The 18,564-nt window shown below is 29.5% G+C and overlaps 2 protein-coding genes across 4 annotated transcripts; one reads left to right on the top strand and one right to left on the bottom strand.

Moving 5' to 3' along the window:
* The first annotated feature begins 2,920 nt into the window (after positions 1-2,920).
* On the top strand, positions 2,921-16,655 carry glob1 (globin 1). Of its 3 annotated transcripts, none has more exons than XM_088202349.1 (4): positions 2,921-3,063; positions 15,820-15,978; positions 16,047-16,272; positions 16,338-16,655. In XM_088202349.1, the coding sequence occupies exons 2-4, from the start codon at positions 15,821-15,823 to the stop codon at positions 16,464-16,466; spliced, it is 513 nt and encodes a 170-aa protein (XP_088058475.1). In that variant the 5' UTR covers positions 2,921-3,063; position 15,820; the 3' UTR covers positions 16,467-16,655. The 3 variants fall into 3 exon arrangements, with proteins under 3 accessions (XP_088058475.1, XP_088058477.1, XP_088058476.1); XM_088202351.1 differs by having other exon boundaries at positions 2,928-3,067; XM_088202350.1 differs by lacking the exon at positions 2,921-3,063 and adding an exon at positions 13,510-13,649.
* Positions 16,625-17,560, bottom strand: RpL38 (ribosomal protein L38). Its single transcript, XM_088202353.1, has 5 exons — positions 17,498-17,560; positions 17,360-17,411; positions 16,943-17,003; positions 16,756-16,878; positions 16,625-16,693 (listed from the first exon to the last, which is right to left on the bottom strand). Exons 2-5 carry the CDS (start codon positions 17,360-17,362, stop codon positions 16,668-16,670), a joined length of 213 nt encoding a protein of 70 aa, XP_088058479.1. The 5' UTR covers positions 17,363-17,411; positions 17,498-17,560; the 3' UTR covers positions 16,625-16,667.
* Positions 17,561-18,564: the final 1,004 nt, after the last annotated feature.

Here is an 18,564-nt window from a genome sequence, read left to right as displayed (position 1 = left end):
AACATAGATATATTTATTCAATGCTCATTTTTTATTAAGACAATTACACGTGTTAATAAACGATAACACTATTCTATTAGTATGTATATTCTTATTAAAAAATATATATTATATTCCGTGAAAATAGTTTTGCAAAATTATACATTTTTTTCTGTTTTAGATTTTTTCAAAAAATAATTAACAAAACGATGTTTAAATGATTTTTTTTATTTCAACACATATAATTAAAAAGAAATGCTTATAATATTACATACTTAAATTTTTTGTTAAAAATCCATATCGGTAATTTTTGTCCGAGGATGTTTACCATTTTTTACTCGAAAGCAAAAAAAATGTCATTTCTAAAATTTTGTTCAAATACCATCCCAATTTTTTTGAGGATACCGCCCAAACAGCACGCCTCACAGCCGGCCTTGATTTTAATTATTTAATAATATATAAACACAAATAATTATATTAAGCTTACCCATTTTAGATAAAATAAGATCAATTAAAAAATATACATTTTTAAATATTTTATTCTACAAATGCAACTTATCATATAACTAACGATTTATAGATAAGATTTGATCTTACATGTTTTTCCTACACGACCTTGTAAAAATATAAATTACATGTTTACCAATTAAAAATTTCAAACAAGTTATACAATTTCGCACATATCAACAAGTCGATAAAGTATTCTTTGATTGCACATTAAAAAACCATTTAATTAATATTATTAGCTTCACACATATTTTCACATAAGATGATGTTAACAAACAACCTTGGCTGTTTTGAACTCACTTTTTACACGATAAACCCGTCGGAACTGACAGTAAACGATATTGGATCAAATCTCACTCTCATTGAATAATTCGAGGAGTCAAACTAGCAGGAATAAATTTACATACATAATTTTTTTTAAAACTTGATATATGGGTATTTTTACCGAAAGAAGATAAACCTGATTTTAATTAAGAACATTAAAATTAAAAATAAATATTATTTTATTTAAAAATTTAAAAAAAAAAACACTTTCTTGTAGCTTTTGGATGTTTTTCACTTTATGAAAATAACTGTTTTTGAATATACAAATTTTGTGCATCTTCAAAACACAGCCGATCATAAATTATTTATTCAATCGCTTTCTGAAGTTGCTAAGAAGTGGCGTCGATATTTTCAGCAAATTCTGAATGACCAAACAGCAATCCTGTCCCTTGATCTGATGTCATATCATCAATGTTCAATACCTAGAACCATCCTGCATTCACATAGACATTTTCGGCGTTAGCGACTAGGAGCTAGTCTAATTTATTTAAGATTGTGCATATATTTTTAAGCTGTATGTTATTTATTTTTATAAATATTTATTTTATCAAGTACTTCTGGCGCATTGATCTGAGGAACCATGACAGCTTAATTTTAAATAAATCTAGTAAGGAATAATATATCTTAAAAAATATGTTTACTGACATTTTCGTCAAATATGTTTATTCGATTTCGTGTTCCAGTGATTTTTTAAGTGAACGGTTAAAAATGTAAAGCAAACAATTTAATACAAAATGAACATGACAACTGTATTCATACAAATGGGTGTCAAATAAATAATTTACGGTTATAATGTGTTAAACTACATAGTTCAAGTATATTTTGCCTCTGCATGCTTATGCATATGTGAAAATATATAAAATTATATACAATAAACCTAATATCACACAAAAAATATGATAAGAATATTTGATGTAGTATCATGCAAGCCCTTTATAAAATATAGTATTACTATTGAAATATTGCCTTTTTAATTATCTTATATAAATATTTTAATTCTAATATGCAAGACCTAGCTCAATTTATTTTAATTATTCGTGAGATTTATAGAATCTAGGTAAACCTAACATGGTTTAATTTGTATTACCTTACTATACAAACAATATATTTAACAAATAGTATCAAAAATCATGACATGATAATAAAATAAATCTATCAAAAGAATATTTTATATTATTTCTCGGTCAACGCTGGAGTTAAAATATAAATCAGGTGTCATTACCGGGTGGCGGTGTTGAATACGAAAGTAAAGCCCTTGTAAATGTGATGTTGATGTCTCTTGGAATAAGTTAGGCTACATACAGATTTTTGTGAAGTCTCTTATATATTTTTAGTCAGTAGCTTTGATGAATAATAATATTTCCACTCCAAATGAATGAGAACAAATTCTTTGTCTTGGGCATAGCAATGCCATATAGTTTCTTGACCAAGCGATACAATTACATTGTTCAGTGGTAACAAACGGTTTAAAAAAAATGACCACGCTGGTTATTGTTTATGGTTACTTCTTCGGAAAAGTCTAGTGAAGTTCATTGTTTACGAAATCACCATCACCCTCAATTTTCGGTCATTTAGAAAGTTATTTTTTGCGCTTTTCATTTTGATATTCATTTCTAGCAACCGAAAATTAGTTGTAATTAATTTATTACAAATACATACTACTTAATTACGACAATTTTGACAGTGACAAATTAAAATTTTATTTATTTATTATTATTTTTTTAATTAATACAACCGTTTTTACGAACTTAAACTGGATATATTCAGCTTATCAGAATATTCGATAATTTTCCCAATAATTGTAGTAGTCTGACTTTGTTTCTCTGTCTGAAGTATTATCTATCATACTTCGTAAGTTGAAAAGTTTTGGAGTATCTCCTGTTGTGTTATATGTTATATTGGTATATTTACAACAATAATAATTATTATAGTACATCCAATCAATATACTATTTCAAATCTCATTGCGAAATCATCTCGTCATCTTATCAGCCTTATCAGATCTTTCTGCCATAAAAAATAATTATCTGATCTGCTGTGTTACGATACGTCGAATCGCCGGTTCGCATTTCACCATTGCGCATTACGGAGCGGGCCCCACTCGAGGTCTCAGTCTCACGTGGACCTCCGATCCGAGACCCTTCCGGAACGACTATGACAGATTTGGGCTACAGCTGGTGATCAACAAAATAAGGAAAACGGAAAACACTCAAGCCCTCTATTAAGCACAATCGTACAGTAACAAGAGCGAGACGTGAGTATGTTATATTTTATATACCTAGTTCGAAAACTATTGTAGCAAACCTCATAAGTAGATCATTAACTTTTGGATATCATAAATAATATTTATGCAAATATAAGTATGTCATTGATAATGTATGCTTTGTGTTATAAAGTTGTATTTGTTCTTAGCGAGGGGTGTTATATAGCAAGGGTGCAAAATCCATAGTTTCCAAACGTTAAGCCGATTAAAATCTACATGTGTATTTACATGGTAATGTCGAGAAACTTGCCTTGAAAATTGAAATTGTTTCTTATATAAATATATAAATTTTCAGTAGAATTAATTCACACTTAACAAGAGTAGTAACTTGAAAACCCAAATATACGAGTTTTCTTGGGTAAGGAATTATACGTAGCGGTTTCCCTTCATTAAATAAGAATATTTATGAAATTATAAACTTCCATAATGTACAAATAATATCAAATATAAAGTATGTTTAATCTAAATATATATTTCATATATTATATAAACACTCTTATTTGCATAAATGATTAACTTGAATGCACCTACCTTGGTACATCAGTAGAAAATAATTGGTTAGAAACGCAACGAAAAAAACCGGTTTGTCTACAAAATTGATGAATGAACTTGAAATTAATACTAAAATAATGGAATTTGTTATACGTAAAGTATAAACGTAGATAATTAAAAGAGACGTATTGCTGTCGTAAAAAGTATGTCGTTAAATTTTATGTTGCTGTGAATTTAACATAATTAAAAGCTTAGTTAAAATCAGCCAACCAATAATTAGGTTTTAAGTAAGTTGACATAAAACATATGTATTTAATTAAACAAGTCCAATTATATGAAAATATGAAGATATATCAAACATTCGCTAATAACAAGTCACTGTTGAGACAATTCAACGTTTAACTATGAAGTTTATTTGTATCATTTTTTTATCACAATATTTTCTTAATTTAGATAAACATATGATTGATTAATTAAAGAAAAATCGTTATTTTTATATTAATATGCATACATTTGGCAGTTCTCATCTGTTAAAATATATAATAGCACATAATTAAAAAAACAACCCTTAATCATTACTGTCCGTTAAATTGAATTACTGACTTTCTAAAATAAAATTGCTAAATAAAACAGCAAAATATATACTATGATATAAAACTGAAAATACATGTGTATGTCTGTCTATCATAGAACTTCTCCGAAACGGTGAACTTTAGCGACGTGACAATTGCACAAGTCGGTCTGACTGCCATTTTTGTCGACTGTGTTTTTATTTAACTTTTATTTTTATGCATTACATGCTACTGAAATGTGGCAATAAAACTGAACAGCGACATTCTGACAACCATTACGTGCTACTCCGATACGTCAATGTAATACGTACAATGAAATAAATTTGTAATAAAATAATGAACAAAGAATGAGTTGAATCTATCCCGGGCGAAACCGTGTAATATAGCTATTATAGTTTTATTATGAAATTTAGATGTTAAAAAAAATATTTATTGAAGTCGTAAAATAATCGAACGTTCGCGAAAATCCTTTTTATATGATTTATGGCCAGCAGCTTTAATTAATCCTATGTGGGTTTATTTTGCTTAATTAAGCCGAAAAAGAGATTTATCTCTCCTTAGCATGCTTAGCCACCAAGGAAGGAAACAAATATAAAATAATTGCCTATTGTCCCTGAATAGCTTGCAAAATGAAGGAGAAAATATATTGTACTGTGTAGTGTTCAAATATGATTGGAATTGGCACATCATTTAATTACAAAGGCATACCGCGGTGTCCATAAAAAAGTATGACGTGTAGTAAATTAATGGCACCTGATATTCCGCAAAAACCATTTTATTTCCACGCCGTTAAATTGGATCGCGACCAAGCCTGTCCATTAGGATGACAAGTCATACTGTCAGGTTTGCCGGTCGGATGTTTGAAAACACAATCGATGCCCAGCTCTGAATATTTCATTAGCTTCAAATGTAAACATGCCAAAAATGGCCAGATGTATACATAAGTTTATGCATAGGATACACACGCGCCTATTTTTCATTGGAAAATGTCGAGAAAACTCTGATACAAGGCCTCACGTCGATATTTACAAAATATATTTTAAATGTAATCTAACTGAATTTCGACATACTTTGATTACAATTATTTAAGTCTCCAGTTGATCATTCGAAGATTATCATTAAAGACTTTGCGATTTTAATCATTTAGAAGTCGGGTGGAATTAAATCATGTGAATATGCAGCAAATTTGATATTGAAAGGACATATGTATTTAAATGTGCATTATCCCGATTAAATTTTAATAAATATGATATGTTTACCGATTTTTTGGCTTAGTTGATTCATAGCGTTAATATACTAAACATCGTTGAATCGCCATTTTGAAAAATAAACAATAAGCGCTGCGAATCTCAGAAAATAGAAGCCTTAACCTTTCTTGTAGGCATTTAATTGACCTTCTTTGGTGTTGGATAATATAAACTATATTTTATTATTTCTGACTGGTATTTTGCTTCCGGTTTTTAATAGTGAACCCGTGTTACATCAGTGGTTGTAAACAAATTATAAAATCAGGGTCATTTTTTTTAAAACTGTTACTAAAAAAATAGTATGTATTTGATTTAAAGCATAAACATTAAAAAAACACGGCACCTATCTTGCGCATAGCCTTATTATTCAATGTGGATACAAAAAAATAATTTATCTGAAAAGCCTAAGGCCTTAAATAATTAAGAGATTTTTTACCGACTATCCTCTAAATTTGCAGCACGTTGGTTTATAGTTGTAAATTAATATGCATTATTACCCTAACCATTTTTCATCTACATTTCTATATTCAATTTGATACATTTCATATCTATACAAAGATAAATTTAATGAAACACCTTTTTAGTGCGACTTAAAATTTCCCTACTGTCTAAGATAGGTATATAAACATCAAATTACCTCAAAATTCGGTCAATTATATATTTTAATTAATCACGAATTATTCATATCAAAACATATGTTATAAATGTGTGCAAAATTGTACACAGGTATTGAAATGCTAAACTTTATTTAACTTGTGATCAACTTAAATAGCACTACAATGGAAATTCAATGACTAAAGAGAAAGTTTATACCTAGTCATGAAAAGATATTGAGGGAAGAATCGTGACTAGCTATTAAACATCTCTATAAGCATTAATTGTATTATAACTATTATTTTACGTTTATATTGTTCAGTATATGTGCTCACCTATACATTAAAAATTCTGTTTACAGTCATGGTTTGTCACTTTTTAAACAATACAATAAAATTAAACATAGGAGATGCGCTTCGTTTAGTCGTGGGTCAAAAACTCATGGCTATTGAGAAGATTTTTTTGATTCACTGGAAGTTCTCTAAAGCATTTTAGATACTTATATCATTAGTATTCAAATTGTAATTTTTTTTATAAATTTGGTTTGCTTTTTTACACTCTTTAACAGAAAATCATATAGGATGCCCCACCTTACTTTGATTCATATAAAAATAATTATAAACTTATTTGCACATTTAATATTCTCAAAATTAGTAAAAAGTAAATGTATTAGTGTACTAGAGAAACTGTATATGTTTTGTAATGAAATGATATCTTATAGCTCAATTTAGATCCATGTACAGTTAATTACAGACAAAATCGATTTATTCACTTTTTATAAAAATTTGCTTTTTTAGTTATATTATTAAATTATTTAACTCAAAAGTGAAGTTTTTCAAAACAAAATGGTGCAATTACTTAAGTAAGCAGCAGTTTAATTAAAAACCATTTACACGGGCGAACCGCAACATTAAAAATTTTGATTACATTTTAATGATACGAAACATCATTTTAATGATACAAATAATATATACCAAAACCCATTTAAATACAACGTAATTTATCAATTCTGGCATAGGTAAAAGACTATGACTATAAACATAACTTCAAAAAAAGTAATGCCAGACAGCGCTCTAACCGCTCACCCTTCTTTTGTGCATAATGAGATTTTTTTCAAATTACACAAAAGAAAATAGACCTTCGCAAGAAAATTGTAAGGAACGTACATAGTATAAACCGTGAAAAATTCCAGCAAGGTTCGTTAATTATCATGCAAATTTTTAAATTATTTTTTAACGATCATCCTGACTCTCAAATTATTTTCGCCGTAACATCGCACCGCAGGTTCCCCTCGACGCTCTCGCTTCACTAGGCACGTTCTTGTCTAAGCACCTAGTACCAAAATGAGTACAAAAAGAATGTCCGATGAACATTTAAATAATATTTATGCAAATAATAACGTGCGTTCGAAACAAACTAAAATTCCATTTGCGACTAGAATAACAATTTTCTTCACCGAATAAATAATATAACAATAACAACAACATTGTGGAGGATTCGTTTTAATATAATACAGCAATTTCGTTAGTGGCGTGTTTGGTATTCTTTTTGTATATTTTTTAATTCTCTTTGATCGCGTGACTACTACAAAGATTAACGAAATTGTATTATCTGCAAAAACGATATCATATAAAACGTTCAGTTTTTTAATTAGGTCTCAAACAATTATAATAAAAAACAGATATAGTATCATAAAGATATAATCTAAAATATTTGTAATGATATGAAATAAAGAAAACTATACGATAAGAGACTAGAAGGAATGTGACCTATAATCAATATCAGACATGTTAATATTTTATTGCTTCTTTATTATTCAGTACGCTTCTAATGTGACTATATATTTTTCGAATTAATGGAAATTATAAAAAAATAACTATCAAACATGAAAACATAAAAACGCATCTAGAGAGCTAAAAGCGATCAAGTGTTATGCAAAAAACTTATTTTATTTATTTACTTATTAAGATACGTCCATCATCACCTTACAGATTACACTCAATACATTACAATAATCTAAAATAAAAGTAATATAGTTAAAAAAATATTAAACCACAATTTAAAATAAAAAAATATAAAATACTAAAAGTATACAAAATGAATAAGACCAGCTCCTCATAGCTGACAATAAATAGATTTATGATATATTCATTGTCAGCTATGAAGAGCTGGTCCGATTAATTTTGTATAATTTTAGTATTTTAAGAATATAAGAATTTCCAAACTTCAAATTGAAGTATAATATTAAATATATAACACAAATGTTTTTCTACAGTAAATAAAAATAGAAAAACTATATCAACGAATTCATTGATAATTTTATGTTAATATTACATTTCATTTAAATATCTGAATATTTAAGTACAATATATTAAAATATTTGTTAAAAATCATCGCAATAACCCATATTAATTCTTGTCGTATTAGAGCCGTGCTAAGATATTTTTTATTGACCGGAATGTACACCAATTTGGTCAATCATGTCAATAAAAGTCTTTAGGTCTTGACTGTGACAATTTGTTCGTTCACAACAGGACGAATATAGTCAGTTTCGTTTCTTACAATAATTAACGTTTGACCTCCAGTAATTTATCTAAATGATCTATAAAATGTTGTTTGAACTTATTTAGAATTAGAATCAACTATATTTTAACTTTCTTATATGCCAAAAATAATAATGTAGATGCCAAAAATTTTAAAATATCGATTACCGTCTAAACTTTTCAGATATTATAAATTATTTTTGCGCTGCGTTAAATATAATTCTTTCGCCAGTTACACATATGTATACACAAGTATAATCTTTAAATAAGTGTTTCCTAATTTGTAGGGTAATTCTCTTATGATAGATTCCAGAACATATGAGTTGCTTCTCAACTATAAATTTTCAAATTTAAATTAAAAATTATAAGGTTTATAAATTATTTTTAAGTTACATGTTATCTAAGTCGTCTAGAAGACCAAATTAAATTTTTAGTGATTCAACGTGATTCAGATCTCACGATTAGAGTGGAAAAGGCTGATTTTAACTAAAATTAGATTATTGACAGCTGTCTGATTTATGATAGATAGGTAAAAGTAAACGAGTACGACCAGCGGAATTTTGTACGGGGGTGTAAATTTATATAATAATATTCTTAGGACAATCGATAATGCAGTAAGAAATAAATTATTCTTTTGTTTTGGTTATATTTGTTTAGTGTTTAAACAATTAGTTATATTAAATAAAATAAATAAATAATATAAATTAAAATTTGTCTGAAACCTTCTTTATTTTAATTACAACGGTTTTATTTTTATTTTCCTGCGATTAAAAAATAAATAAGACTCTAGATTAGGGCTTTTTTCATATTAAATTTATATCTCTATAGATATATAGTCGAGCACAAGCATTATACATGTTTTGCACGAAATACCTTGTGAACTTTTCATGACCAAAGTTTCCCGAATACCTGCCGTTAATTCGTTCACATTCCATTTGTGCCACTCGAGAGGCAATTTAACTAATTTACCCTCCGTCTGCCGGGAAAGGGAAAAGGCTACTTGAGCCATCACGCTCACTTTTTACTTTGTAGCTACTTGCTCTTTCCCCTTCTTCTCCTTCTACCTCTCCGTTGGGGAATCGGCTTTATTCACGAGCGGTAAAATATTTACTCTACTCGTACCTGCTCGCAGTCGGCCCTGCGTGATTTTTACGACGGCCGATTAATAATTCAATCTTCGTACACGATTTAATCCAGTTCCCATTTTGCTAATTTGCTATTCTAATTGAAAATTTGCGTGTACCTACCTGTGAATCGAGAATCGACAGCCGAGCGCTAACTTTGTGCAGTTTCGTTAATTGGACGCGGCTTGGAATCTGTTGTGATATTTACAGGGTTTCCATTAGAGCTTAATAATTAATTTATGGTGATAATTTCATCAAGTGGGGTTTTAAACATATTATCACAATGTCCAGCTCCTATTTAGTTCCAGGAATGCATTCGTTTTCTTCAGGTTAAGGAGTATTTACTGATCATAAGCTTGCTCGGCCAAAACCTCCTCACAATCTTTCTCTACAAGATGTCCTGATTGCCCTGAAGTATGAAATACTATATTTATAAAAGAAAATTGTACATTCTTCAATATGAAACGGATCGATATATGATTTTTCTCAGGCGGGCATGTATTTTATCGTATTCTCGTTGTCCCTACGGCCCATATTTCTTGCTGCTTTATTCATGAAAAGCCTTATAGCACCGGCAGCAGAATATCAATGATGTCCTTGTTGTCTGCATAAAGTATTTGAACTGATTTATTCAACGTGGTGCCAATCGTCTAAGCTACGAAGTCTACTATCTCCAAGATGTTGAATAGAATACATGCAAAGACATCACCTCGCCTTATATATTGTATAAATCGGACTGAATCCATATGACCATTTGTATAGGTGTATGCTTACATGAAATATTCTAGGATCACATTGGCTCATTGGTCTGCGATTTATGTCATATGTTGATTTGAAAAGTCTATGAATAGATGACGGTTATCGGTGTTATTTTCTCACGTCTTTTCTAGGTAAATATTTGTTCGCCCGTTGATCTTCCAGGGCAAAATCCACATTGGTACTATTTCTTTAATTTATATTTAGATATGCTATGAAATAATATTTTTGGGATATCCTATAAACAGTGTTTATCAAAGCTTATTAGTACTCTAATTGACGAGTTCAGCTTGTGTATGGTCTAAGTCGGTTGCTTATGGTTTATCAATTTTAATAAATAACTCTAACAACCTCGCTTTTGCTTAATACATTACTTACATTATCATGAGTCGTAAGTGTTTTTATTTTAAAAAATACTGATAAGTAACAACAAAGCAAAACAATTATTATATTAAAAAAACAAGAGCTCCTTAAATTACACATGTAATAAAAACTAAGCACCAGTATTTTCAATCTTTTTGCGCATTAATTTTTTTGTAGAATAAAAATTATAAATAAATAATTATTACTTTCGCAAGTTTTAAAGTCACGATATGTGCTGGTCTCGTAACCTTGTCTGTTTAAATATCGGGTTAAACTCTTGGATTGCAGACACCGTAGCTAGATCCAACGTGAAGCGAAAAGCAGATGCTTTCTTGGTAGGGACGTCATTTGGGGAGCGGGTCAGGTGAGGGCATTTTCACCCTCTTGAATTTGGCCATAAAAAGAGCTGAAATAATGTTTTTGATTCTAAATCAAAAATTCTCGGGCAATCTCTTAAATAAACTGTTGGGTTTTTTCTTCATATACTTGTGCAGTAAATAGCATAACCACGATAATTACAAAAATGAACGTGACAATAGTATAATATAAACAAAGCTGATAATGAACGGACCACCACAATAACTCTCGTAATGTTCAGAGGAAAAAACGATCTTTTGGACATAAAGGAATACGTAAACAATGCGTCGAACCATTAACCACATCGTAATTTCCCTCGAAATACGCAAACAATACGCCAACGAGCGACAGAAAAAATGCACGGTTAATATTCAACCATTTGCATTATTTAACCTTCGAAATTTCCATCTAGCAAATCACTCTGTAAAAGCGTGGACATATTTCGTTGGTCGAATAAACGAGCGCAATAATTGGTTAAATGATCTTTGTATGGTTGTGCTGAAGATCTTCCTAACCTACTATACAAAAGGCCGGTCTCCAAGAGACGATGAAACAGACCTTGAGACTGCAGAGCGGCGGACTTCAAGAGCGACCTCGAGAGACACCTAGATGATCGATCACGACCACACACTCTAGACGGCAGGAAGACCATCAGCTGACACTACGAGAAGAGCGACGAGAGAACTCAAGAGGACCATCCCGAAGGCATCATATCTCCGCCAGCTTCTCTACCAGCGCTCGGAAAAAAGCAATACTTTCCACAATAGTTTGTTGTAATATATGTAATACGAAATAGATTGTAACCAGCTTTACGGCACCTATTTCTGGCTGCGAAGTCACACCCCTTAATAACCTCGAAACCTTAAAAAAACAATATCAAATATATCGCAAAAATATTTTTTTAAATACGTTCAGTGAAATAATATCGGAATACATTTTCACCGATAGATATAGATTTTTACCAGTGAAAATATAATTTATCTGGTAGGCGCAAGTAAAATTATGTGATTTCAACTTTTTCATATGTACATACATTTACATACTTATTATTATTTATTTACACGCGTTGTAAATGTTACCGTGAATGAGTATTTTTCAATAAAGGTATATACTCCACTAGTGAAGTACAAATACATTTTTACCAGTAGATAAATATTTTACAATCAAATCATATTTTAAGTACTATTTTATTAAATTCAAACACTTGCCATCCCTTGTCAGACTCTCAGATATACAACGTTTTACATTTTTAATGACCCAGTGGTTTTCTAAGAGATATCTTTGCCATCAATCAAGAATACGTAAAGCCAGCCGTAAATTAGACAACGTCTTAGCGGTTGAATGGCGTGGAATAATGCTATGTAATTATTATCATTATTAACATTACATAACTACATGTTAGATAATTTTCTCTCGAAGTTCATTGTATATATATGGATAAGTCAGTACAAAAAACTGACAGCGATTGCGTCAGAATCGATTAATTTGAGTGTTGTGGTCGTAATAGTTAACGCACGGCATTTTGTTTGTTAAAAACAAGAGTATCACGGTTTCTCAAAATTTGATGATATGCAAAGACATTATTAATATTTACTTATATTAAAAATCAACTTATGTGTTAATTCCAAACCACAAAGTACACAACAAGGTTATTTTTTAATGCTGATCTACAAAAAATTTAAATACTAAGAAATCTATAGTTTATTTGATTACCATATGTAGTGTATTTTTGACACCCAACGTGCGCAGATTTTTCGATTTGATTTTTAAACATTCTGTAATATTTCATAAACATATTATTCTGGATACTTTACATTATTCATAATATTCATCAATGGTTAAACGCATATTTAATCAATATTTTCTTTAATTATTTAAATGAATTTATCAGTGACAACCGTGGCCTTTCACTAATTTATTCATCAATGCTTATATATCATACCCATAAATAAATAATAGTTGTCATAGAGGAAAGGGTCATTAGATTTTAAATTGAGACGGCCATTTTAGGCACACATTGCAAAACAAGGCGTTATTAAGGATTGATTATCGCGAACACTAAAAGAAACATTATATTTTTCTAGCCTTATATTTTTACTTTCCGAATATACCTCGTAAATGCGGCAATTGAAAATCATTAATCGTTTAAGACTTTATGAAATATGTACAATTTAAATCGCGTGACGCGTTACAAATTAGAATGCATTGTTCTACCCTCATTTTTATGGTTCACATAATTGTGGAACTATAATTATTTTTGCTTTTATGTTGCTAAACAATAGCATGAGTGTCACGATATAATTAATCTTCCCCTTTATTATTTTTTTTCTTCTAAATTATAAAAATTTGAGAATCTTTAACAAGCATTTGATTTAAAACCGTGGCATGTGTAAGATTCAAGTCCGCGTTCTGAGTCTGTATATAAATATATTTCCATTTAATTACTTAGCATTGTGGCGTTGGACCTTTGAGTACGAGTTTGTGCTCATCGGGCAGAAAATTGCATTTTCAACTCAAACGAAATACAAAGTAAGCTAAAATAATTTAATTCGTTATTAGATTTAAAATTAAAACCCATTCCATGTGAAATTTAGCCGCATAACAAATTGTCATTTAAAATACAGTGGATGATATTTCGACTATCATGGCCAAATTGACATTCAAACTTTTTAAATGTCAGAAATTTGGCCATAAAAATATTTATTGCTACCTATCATGGTGCTTATTTTAATTTTAAATTAAATTATTAAAAACATGTCGTTAGCCCAAATTACGCAATAAAAACATCATTATAAAAATATCAACAACAACTTTTAATTATGAATATATACAATACTACAAGCTAATCAAGTATTTGTCACGCATTTTTTATTTAATTTATGGTCTATAAAAATTAAATTTTAAAGTAAAATATATTTTTAATAATTTTTATTTTCTTGTTTAATATTCTCCCCTCTCTTCTTATTTCAAAAGGATTTTACGGTCCTTGGTGAGTTCATCGCTATATATAATTATATTTTAATTAAATGTAGCTAAAAGGCCTATTGTTATTCTAGCCACGTGTGGATTTAAATGATTGTGTCTGACTAAAATAATATATCTCAATTTACATAATCAGTCAGCATTCATTGTGCAGCATAATTAAATCTCAATAAACATATAATCATATCACACTGTTTTTTAATTCCTCTAAAGCATTATTAATTAAATAAAATATCAATATTTAACTGCGTAGCAAAAACGGGGCGCGAGCGCAATTAATTGTGCTATGCTAGTTAACCAGAAAAATTATCATCGACGCCGCGAGAACCAGAAAAAAGGTCATCTCGGAATTTTTGTTTAAGAACAAATTGCTGCCGGGTCATTTCGGATTTTTTTTAAAGGCAACCTCCGGAAAATTCGTAAGAAGAAATTACTACGGGAGCTCAAAAAAAAAGGTCTTTTTGAAAATGTTTTGTTCAAGGAAAACGAAAGGAGATCCATTTTTTTGAGGAGGACAATTCTCCTCAAAGCATCTGGTCACCTTTATTCAGACAATTTTATTGTGCTACGTCCTAAAATGTGAGGCCGCACACCCTGCCCTTGCATCATGACGAACGTAATTCGGCGCATGTCTCTTGCGAAGACTTTTCAAGGCCACTAAAAAAGTATTTTATTATTTAGATGGCGGCGGTTGACTGCAAAATAAGAATTACCTTACTATGTTATTTAAACAATTTATTTTTACACATTTTTAACCAAGTGACAAATGAGAAAAATAGCATGAAACGGGTTTTTTATTTTTGAAAACCAAATATTCTTTTTTAAATTTATCATTCTAGTTTTAATGCATACAATTTAATAAAGTGATCATAATGAAAAATTATATTCTTATTATAATTTACAGAATAAAACTGCTTCCTGTTCGTAAATCTACCTTTTTTACAAATGATAAGTGGCAATCACATAGTGAAATAATGATAATAAATTGGATTTGCATGAAATTTTAAATTTGTATCTTCCTGAAGATTTAAATACTTATTTAAAGATTTTCTTCTCTGTATATAAACCCCAAATAAGAACAACGCCATTATAATATCAAGAATTTCTTCAGGCGTACATTAATATTAAATATATACAGATTAAAACCAAGAAACTTCAGTATTTGCTTAATGACCTATGATAATACTTTGTTTTGGGCCAATCTATAAACAAGTCAAGGAAAATTTTTAAAATAATTTTCTTATTATGAAAATGTTTTTGAACATCTTGCACATACCACGGCTCATCCTCGTCTTTATTGAAACACTAATTGCTCTAGTGGTTCTTTAGCTGGATGGAGATAGAAATTATATGGAACAAGGTCTAGGAAATATTAAGGATGACTAAGAATTTCCCATCTTAATTTATAGAGCAATTGTATTGTCAAATTAAAGATTATCCTGAAGCAACTACACTTTGTTTGCTAGAGAATGCTTCCGTTTTACGGTTATCGGTAATAGTAAAAGACCTCTCACTATATTGCTCATCGTGTATCCCTCTAAAAATAATAAGCACTAACAACAATTTATTTGGATGTCAGTTACACTACAATATTGAGGAAAAAGGAAACTCAATTTTGAATTTATCAACTAACGTATTATTTCTCACTGAATTCAATGTTCTCTCCTATTTAATTTAAAAGTAAATTGTATATTATCCTTTTTTTATTATATTACAGAATGGGATCCTTCTTTAGCTACCTATGGTGGGGTGGTGTAGACCCGGATGCAGTAAACCCATTATCAGGACTTTCAAAAAGAGACATTTACAATGTCCGAACATCTTGGACTAAAGTATCTACGAACGGAATTGTTTCAGGCGGTGAATTGCTAGTCAGGTATTTATTTTTATTTACATCTGCAATAAATGAATTTAAGACCTTTACGATCATTTGTGTTATTTCAGACTATTTACAGCACATCCAGATTACAAAAAGCACTTCATCTCATTCAGAGAAATCCCGACTGAAGATTTGAAGAAAAACAGACAATTCCAAGCACACTCATTGAACATAATCACGTCCATAAGCAATATCATCGACAACTTAGAAAAACCTGATCTCATTTTGGTCATGTGCAAAAAGTTGGGGACGTCTCACAACAAAAACCACATAAAAGAAGCCCAATTCAACGTAAGACAATAACCAATTATTTTAAATGAGCTGAAGCAATATCAACTAATTTTTTTTAATTTTAGCACCTAAAAGACATACTGGTGGACTTATTCGTGAAAGATCTTCACTTCAACAGCGTAACGATGGCATCATGGGCCAAAGTCGTTACACTTATGTATACATACATCTTCAAAGAATTCGACAAAAACTAATCCCATATGTTAAACTAACGCTATACCTCATTTTGTATAATTTTATAATAAATCATAGTTTGTGTATAATTTGCATTTTTATAATGTTTTCATAACGAAAATACAATTTTTTTCTACTTTAGGATATAAACGCATGTTTGAAAAATAAAAATGTATGATATTTTTCAAATATATATTTATAAAATAAAATTACAAGTCATTTTACTTTGCTTCCTTGACCTGGAGACCTGAAATCGAATTTAAGCGATATAAAAATTGTTTAATAAGAAATATAAATATTTTAACAAACCTGGAGGAAGAGATTGCTTCAACTTCTCTGCCTTTTCCTTATCCTTAATGACAAGAGTGTATAAGAAACGAGAGCAACGGAGCTTGAACTTAACATTGTCCGGGTTCTTCTTTATCTTGCAAGCTATAGATAATAAAATAAATAGTAAATAATGAACAAAACATGGCACATTCAATTGAATACATACATTTGGCATCCTTCCTTCTTGCCTTCAAGAGCAACTCCTTAATTTCCTTGATTTCACGAGGCTGCAAAAATCAACAGAATCGTTAACAAGAAAATTATAACCTAAAAAGTCACACCCATAAAATACGACTAGAGGTTATCAACAAAACAAATATCAATTCATATATAAATTAATATAAAAAGAAATGAACCGATGATCTGTTACAACCATTATTGACAGTATAACATATTTTGTATCATTAGCTGACATGTTTTCTCCGACGCCATTTTTAAATTTGTAAATGCGTAGTTGATCACACAAAATGACATAACCTCAAAATGTATCGTTTCGATAATTTAACGTTAATTGGAAAGCTTATTAGTAAAATAGCTCATAATGGGTGACGAAAAATGAAAATTATAAACAAGTGATTCTCACCATATTTGCAGGTCTGCTGCTGACGTCGTCAACAGGAAACGGAAGATAATGTCTGAAATATAAAGGATGGCGTAAATATAATACGAAAAACGATAACACAAAGCCGATGGAAACAGATTATAGACGAGAGACACTCACAAGTCACCGCACAACAATGGCGGACGACGAAGAAGAGGGAATGACAGTCAGTGCTGCCAGTATGAAAAACATGGGGGTCAATGTAATTTAACAATATATTGCCGATTAAACATGTACATTTAAATTAATTAAAAGAAGGCATATTGCAAATTAAAATTGTGAAACAAATAATTAAATTAATATTACTCGATGACCAAAGCATAAAAAAGTTCAAGCAAGAAGGGCAATATTTAAAATATTATCTTGAAAGCAGTAATTTCTTAGTTATATAGAAAAATAAGTTTTTAAAAAGATCAATCAAAACTGATTTATTTAAAAAATATTGACATAATTATCCTAATGTAATTATTTGAATATCATTATTTTTACTTAGATCGCCTGATTTATCCAAAACATCAAAACCCACACTTTTCTATTATTTTAAATATTACAATAAAATTTTGATTAAAAAAATTGTCAAATTTTATAAATCTATTATTCCATCAATGATAAATAACTGCAATTTCTTGTGTTGAAAAATAATTCATTATTTATGCATATGATTAGAGAAAGGGAGTAGGATATTTTGTACAAATGTCTACATTTCTGATTTAACTTATTACTGAACTTGTTTTGTATGCTCTAATTTTATTTTCGTTTACTTTGTCTATTTTTTCTAGTAATTGTTTTAGAATTCGCAGATTTATATGGTTTTTCTAATTTTTCTAACTTCCCATTATTCGTTTCATTTTATTATTTGAATATTACTTTACTATAATTCATATCTGATTTCTTAAAACATTTAAAGTTTACAATGTTTTACTGAGAGAAGAGGATAAATAAAAATAATTTAATCAAATAATGAGTTTCACTAGCAAACAATAAAAGAAGTGTACTTTGAAATAATCAAATCTGATTTCAGAGATTCCATAAATAATGACATATTGGAAGCAATTATTTTTGAAGATCTAATTCAGTTTAAATTACGAATAGAAGATTAAATTTCGATTTAGTACTATTAACGATTTGATTTAGTCAACCTGGCAAAATAAAATCAATAAAACAAGCTTTTTCCCTTGTGAGTAAAA

Source organism: Plectrocnemia conspersa, unplaced genomic scaffold, assembly GCF_051122295.1.
Source record: "Plectrocnemia conspersa isolate PC_06_02 unplaced genomic scaffold, ASM5112229v1 ptg000013l, whole genome shotgun sequence".
Taxonomy (NCBI): Eukaryota; Metazoa; Arthropoda; class Insecta; order Trichoptera; family Polycentropodidae; genus Plectrocnemia; species Plectrocnemia conspersa.
The sequence above is the reverse complement of the archived record's forward strand: the minus strand, read 5'-3'. Positions and strand labels throughout refer to the sequence as shown.

What these genes read in the sequence shown, in the direction of transcription:
- glob1 (XM_088202349.1), top strand. Translation starts at nt 15,821, where the DNA reads ATGGGATCCTTCTTTAGCTACCTATGGTGGGGTGGTGTAGACCCGGAT. An exon ending in GGCGGTGAATTGCTAGTCAG is followed by an intron (nt 15,979 to 16,046) that starts GTATTTATTTTT and finishes GTGTTATTTCAG; the next exon opens with ACTATTTACAGCACATCCAG. An exon ending in TAAAAGAAGCCCAATTCAAC is followed by an intron (nt 16,273 to 16,337) that starts GTAAGACAATAA and finishes TTTTAATTTTAG; the next exon opens with CACCTAAAAGACATACTGGT.
- RpL38 (XM_088202353.1), bottom strand. An exon ending in AAGAAGGAAGGATGCCAAAT is followed by an intron (nt 16,879 to 16,942) that starts GTATGTATTCAA and finishes TATTATCTATAG; the next exon opens with CTTGCAAGATAAAGAAGAAC. An exon ending in GAAGCAATCTCTTCCTCCAG is followed by an intron (nt 16,694 to 16,755) that starts GTTTGTTAAAAT and finishes ATTCGATTTCAG; the next exon opens with GTCTCCAGGTCAAGGAAGCA.